Here is a 6,521-nt window from a genome sequence, read left to right as displayed (position 1 = left end):
TTTATCAATGAACTTTTATGTGTATTGTCAGACCAGCAATTTATTAATAGCCGCGAGTAGTTTTAAATGACTTTTTTTCCTTTGAAATGCCATTTTGCTGTCAGACTATTCTAAACACAGGAAACATGCGCCCCTTTACAGGCATACTATAGACACCCCCCAGGTATGAAATTTAAAGGAATATTACACTTTTATTGTTTCACTTTAAGCATTATTAAAATCACTGCTCCCGAAAAAATGGCCATTTTTAAACCTTTTTTTTGCATTGATCCATGTCCCCTGGGGCAGGACCCGGGTCCCCAAACTATTTTTATGACAATAACTTGCATATAAGCCTTTAAAATGAGCACTTTTGATTATTCATGTTTGTGTCCCATAGACTTTAAAGGTGTTCGCGTGTTAGAGCGAATTTTTTCCTGTTTGCAAGTTCTGGTGCGAACCGAACAGGGGGGTGTTTGGCTCATCCCTACTGGAGAGGATCTGCAAGGAGGAATGGCAGAGGATCCCCAAATCCAGGTGTGAAAAACTTGTTGCATCTTTCCCAAAAAGACTCATGTCTGTATTAGATCAAAAGGAGCTTCTACTAAATACTGAGCAAAGGGTCTGAATACTTAGGACCATGTGATATTTCAGTTTTTCTTTTTTAATAAATCTGCAAAAATGTCAACAATTCTGTGTTTTTCTGTCAATATGGGGTGCTGTGTGTACAATATGGGGTGCTGTGTGTACATTAATGAGGAAAAAAAATGAACTTAAATGATTTTAGCAAATGGCTGCAATATAACAAAAATTTAAGGGGGTCTGAATACTTTCCGTCCCCACTGTATCCCATAGTTTGTAGCTGATATAACTTTCACACAAACCAATGAATATACACTTATTAGCATTTTTTTTTTTACGGAAGACTAGAGTTGGGCCGAACACCCCTCGATTCGGCCCGCGCCATTACTCTTTGGCCTAAATTTATGAAAGTTTGATTTGATTGGATATGTTTTATAACAGAAAGTAAAAAATATTTTTTCTTTTCTGAATTTTTTGAACTTTTTAATTTGTATAGGAAAGAAAGGAATGACCAAGTGGTGATCAAATACTGCCAAAAGAAAGCTCTATGTATGTAAAAAAAATTGCCCCGGTCATGAAGGGGGTAAAACCTTTCTGGAGGTCAAGTGGTTAATGTATTTATCTTTTACAGTTTTGGAAGAGGAATGAAGTAGACAAAATATAGATACACATTACACACTTTAGGGAAAATGTGTAATGTATCATCTTTTGGATACATAGTGGTGTTATCTATTCATTTGCCTCCTGTCCTAGTAAGTTGCAGGTGACTAATTAAGAATTATAATTTTATAGATATTGCTGTATTTAAAGATTAGTTTCTTTATAAAAAAAAAAAGATACAAGTTTCTTCTTTCAGCAAATTCAATGTTAATTTCCTTGGTCCCATTAGAACAGAAAGGTAAAATTGGTCAATTCCAACAACTTGGAATGACTAGTTTAGCAGATACAATAAAGAAAGCTTATTTGAAAGTTTTTTATATTTATTTTTGCTACTGTAAATTTTGGGGGATTGTAGCTCTACAGGACCCAGTGGAAAGCCGGTAAACATTAAACAAAGAAGCTTTTATTTTCAGCAGGGAAAACAAAGCGAGGCTTACAGCAGCACACAAGCATAAAAATACAAAAGAAAGTCCGCTTATCCTAAAAAGTAAAAAGACACCTACAGTTCATAGCTGGGTCTTCACACCAAGGTTTTAGCAGTCTTTGTTGGCTAGATTAGCAGCCTCCAGCATGCTCACAGCTCTCCAAACAGGTGTCTCCACACAACTCCTCCTGACCACACCTAACACTACTTCCTGTCTGTTTCCTGGAGGCTCTGAACCCAGTGTGTGCTGGAATCCCTGTAGTCAGGGGTGGAGGCCCTTTCCCACCCAAATATCACTTCAGGGCCTCCGAACTTCCGGGTCCCAAATATCTCTCTATTAACCCAGAGAGAACTGTGAGTCAGTCCTCTCCTGATTATGGCTATTCCTGGGAATTCCTCACCCATCCTGAGTGACCCCCTGAATACTTCCACACTTCCCTTAAAGGGACCATACCCCAAATATCTGTGCTATATAGCACCTGTCCAGGACCCAACCTTGGCGTCCTGTACACTACATAGTTAGTCAGGTTGAAAAAAGACACAAGTCCATCCAGTTCAGGGGGAGGCAACCTGTTCAGCTGTTGCAGAACTACAAGCCCCATCATGCCTCTGGGAGTAATTGTAACCACCAGCCTTGCAATGCCTCATGGGAAATGTAGTTCCACAACAGCTGGAGGGCTCCAGGTTGCCTACCCCTGATCTAGTTTGACCAATAAAAGGGAGGAAAAAAAATCATACAATCCTATATACACAATCTTATAACCGCAGTTGAGCAGTGGTCTCCAAACTGTGGCCCGGGGGCCAGATGTGGCCCTTTGCTTGCTTTTATCCGGCCCTTGGGGCTTAATTCTCCCCACTGACATCAATGAAGTGGCACAATTCCTCCCAATAATACCAACAATAGGACATAATTCCTCTCACTGACACCAACAATGGGGCCCAATGACATCAATGATAGGGCACAATTCCTTCCACTTACACAAATAATGGGGCGCAATTACTCTCACTGAAACAAACAATGGGGCGTTATTTTTTCCCACTGACGTTGAGACCTTCATTGCTCCCACTGACTCCTAAAGTCTGAAGAACAGTAAACTGGCTCTTTGTTTAGAAAGTTTGGAGACCCCTGATCTAGAGGAAGGCAAAAAAAAAAACAGCAAAGCATGATCCAATTTGCTACAGCAGGGAAAAATATTCCTTCCTGATCCCCTGAGAGGCAATCGGAAATTCCCTGGATCAACTTTATCTATAAATGTCAGTACCCAGTACTATTATGTACATTTAGGAAAGAATCCAGGCCTTTTTAAAAAACAGCTCTTAATGGAGTCTATTCCACATTTTCACAGCTCTTACTGAGAAGAAGCCTTTCTGTATTTGGAGATGAAGTCTTTTTTCCTCTAGACGTAAAGTGTCCTTGTCCTCTGTGATGACCTTAAAGTGAATAACTCAACACCAACTTCACTATACGGACCACTTATGTATTTATATATGGAGATCATATCCCACCTTATGTATTTATACATGGAGATCATATCCCCCTTAATCTCCTCTTCTCAAGAGAGAATAAATTCAGTTCCTCTAAGCTTTCCTCATAGCTGAGCTCCTCCATGTCTCTTAGTAGTTTGGTTGCCCTTCTCTGCACTTTCTCCATTTCCCCGATATCCTTTTTGAGAACTGGAGCCCAAAACTGAACTGCATATTCCAGATGAGGTCTTACTAATGATTTGTACAAATGATGTCTCTCTCTGGAGTCCATACCTCTCTTATACAAGAAAGGACTTTGCTCGCTTTGGAAACCGCAGCTTGGCATTGCATGCATTTATTGTGCTTTTGATCTACCAGAACCCCCAGATCCTTCTCCACCATTGATTCCCCCAGTTGTACTTCCCCTAGTATGTATGATGCATATTCTTAGCCCCCAAGTGCATAAATTTACATTTGTCAACATTAAACCTCATTTACCAGATAGTCACCCAATTAAACAGTGCATTGAGGTCGGCCTGTAAGTTGGAGACATCGAGCTGCAGTGCATGAAAGTTAATTCTAAATCTAGTTCTGGATTGGCTTATTATTCAGTGATTTAAGGTCCTCCTGAATGCTGCCTTAAGTTCGGTATTCCTCAGGCTGTAGATCAGAGGATTAAGCAAAGGGTTAATGAGGGCAATTATGACTGAAAACAGCTTGTTTACTCCAAACATATTAGTGGAAGTGGGAACCAAGTAAATAAAAATTGAGGAGCTATAGAAGATGAAAACCACCAAGAGGTGCGATGTGCAGGTAGAGAATGCTTTCAGCTTTCCAGTTTTGCCACGAATGTGGAGAATTGTACTGATAATTCTAACATATGGAAGAAATGTGAAAAGAAAAGCAGTTAATCCCACACTGCCACTCAATGCAAAAACGAGCACTATGTTTATTGTTGGGTCTGTACATGTGATCTGGAACAAGTGTGGAAGGTCACAGAAGAAGCTGTGGATGGAATTTGGACCACAGAAGGACAACCTAAGCGAACAAAGTGTATGGACCAAGGAATAAATAAACCCAAAGACCCAAATTATAACAGCTAAATGACCGCACATCCACCAGGACATAATTTGTGTGTAATGTAGGGGGTGGCAGATGGCGATGTACCGGTCATAGGACATAGCCGAGAGCAAGACAAGTTCTGAGCAAGCAAAATAGAGAAAGAAAAAGACTTGAGCTGTACAGGCAGGGAGGGATATTGATCGGTTTCTGGTGACCAAGTCAAAGAGCATCCTTGGTGCGGTCACTGATGAATAAGACATGTCCAGAACAGCCAAATTGCTGAGAAAAAAATACATTGGGTTGTGCAGATTGTAGTCAGTGATGACCAAGAAGAAAATAAGAAGGTTTGTGATAAGAGTCATCAGATAGATCAGAAGGAAGAGCACAAAAAGTCCATTCATGGTTGGTGGATGGTCTGATAGACCCACAAGAATAAGAGTGATAATCTTTGTGAGATTTCTCATATTCACTTACAGTGTAAATGTATCAACAAAACACAGAAAGAAAATTATTATTCTGAGAAATGATTAATAGGAAGACGTATGTGCCCGTACCTTATGCTCAGACTTTCATATAAACATTTGATTCAGTTCCTGGCTTATATAGATATAAAATCCTGACATTCCCACAGGACCGTCTGATGTGTTGTAAGAATACAAAGCTTTAAGTCTCATTAAATGTCTCTTAAGATGTAATTTAAAACACCTTTGTCACCCGAGAGCCTTTCTTTTTATAAAAATACGTTTAAAGTTATCTTTAAATCAATACGATTAAACATAATAAAATAATTTCTGACTAAAACTCTTCTGTATTTCCATTCTTCTTCATTTCCATTTTATTGGCTTTTTGACAAGTACAAAACACTTTAAAGGGTAACTCCAAATAAAATAAAAAAAATTAAAAAAATAGCAAATAAAGAAAAAATAATATGTCACATACAATTACGACTCAAGTGAAATTGTAATTGAATGTTATTAAAAAATGACCTTTTCTTTTCAATCTGCAGCCACTGTAATTTTCTGTAAAATGTAATGCAATATGGCCACCTGGAGGCGCTGTGTACAGAAAGCCCACCAGAAATATAATTTCCTGCTTGTGTGATTTTCTCACGGATTTTCCCAGAAGTCTGCACTAGGATACAAGTCAGATTTTTGGCATCCCCTGCAAGAAAAATCTAATTTTTGTTAAGATACTCCCAATAGGAAATCATGTCTTAAGGGATGTAGAACTTGCAATTTTCCTCATTAGTGCCCTGTAGGTGCAGCAGCTGGTTGATAATTAAGAAACCATTTCCATTAGACTCACTTACCACACAGACACAGACAAACACACAGGGATTTCTTCAGAATGACAAAAGGTAGGAATCTGCAACAAAGTTTGTTAAAGTGGATGTAAACCCGATTCATGAAATTTGAGCTGGTCACATCTATGTGCAGTATTTTCTTATCTTTCTTCAAAGCCCTAAGGCTTTCTCCTGCTCCGTTCTTCTGTTATCAGCATGATAACGTCTGACAAGTTCTCCGACATCTGTGATAAAACCAGGCTGAATTTTGTGTCAGGGTGGGAGCTATAAATAGATTAGCAGAGAGCTGGTCTATTCACAGCACAGCTCTGCAAGTCTCTGCCTATGTGGAGAGGGGGTGTGTGCCTTTCCTCCAATCAGCTGCCTCATAGTATATGGCAAGAATCCACTCCCACAGGTGAATCAAGAAGAGAATATTCTATCAGGACAAGCACTTTATAAACAGTATATAAAGCTGAAGACAGCAGATATACCTGTACAACTTATGTGGGGAGATTTGTTTCATCGCTGTGTTATCATCTGAGGCTGTTCACTTCACTGGGTATATTAGAGGGTTTACATCCACATTAAAATCCTTCCAACGTAGATTGATCCCCCAGCGGGGAATGTTTTCTTCTCAAAAAAAAGTGGAGTTACTCTTTGAAAAGTGAACAGTTACTGTAAATGTTTTTCTGTTTACTGTTTTCATTTATTTTTCAAAAATATTGTCATAACCTTTATTAATGATTATTTTACAAAAAGCCAGTTTATGAAAACAATTGAATAAATCAGTGGAAAACAAAAAAGTTGATTGTTGGTTTTTGGGCAGCATGTTGGGCAAAGCTAGAGATCTGCAGGACTTCGGGCACAACTCGGAGGAGGAAATTCTGAAAGCCAGAATTTGGATAGGAATCTTTGGAGGCTCAAAGTCTGCTTGAGGACACCGTCCATGAGAAAAACACCAACTTGTACCTCAAGTGTTCAATTTCTTAAAAGGATTTTGAAAGGCCCCTTAGGTATGGTGGGATTTTATGGGCACAGAAATATGTAGAATTAACCACTTGGTTA

At 39.0% G+C, this 6,521-nt stretch overlaps 1 protein-coding gene across 1 annotated transcript; it reads right to left on the bottom strand.

Moving 5' to 3' along the window:
• Nucleotides 1–3,717: 3,717 nt before the first annotated feature.
• On the bottom strand, nt 3,718–4,635 carry LOC141102305 (olfactory receptor 1M1-like). The gene has a single exon (XM_073591264.1). The coding sequence runs from the start codon at nt 4,633–4,635 to the stop codon at nt 3,718–3,720; it is 918 nt and encodes a 305-aa protein (XP_073447365.1).
• Nucleotides 4,636–6,521: the final 1,886 nt, after the last annotated feature.

Source organism: Aquarana catesbeiana, linkage group LG07, assembly GCF_042186555.1.
Source record: "Aquarana catesbeiana isolate 2022-GZ linkage group LG07, ASM4218655v1, whole genome shotgun sequence".
NCBI lineage: Eukaryota > Metazoa > Chordata > Amphibia > Anura > Ranidae > Aquarana > Aquarana catesbeiana.
Note: the sequence above shows the minus strand (reverse complement) of the source record. Positions and strands in the feature narration are given on the sequence as shown.

Coding starts and splice junctions, on each gene's coding strand:
- LOC141102305 (XM_073591264.1), bottom strand. CDS start 4,635: ATGAGAAATCTCACAAAGATTATCACTCTTATTCTTGTGGGTCTATCA.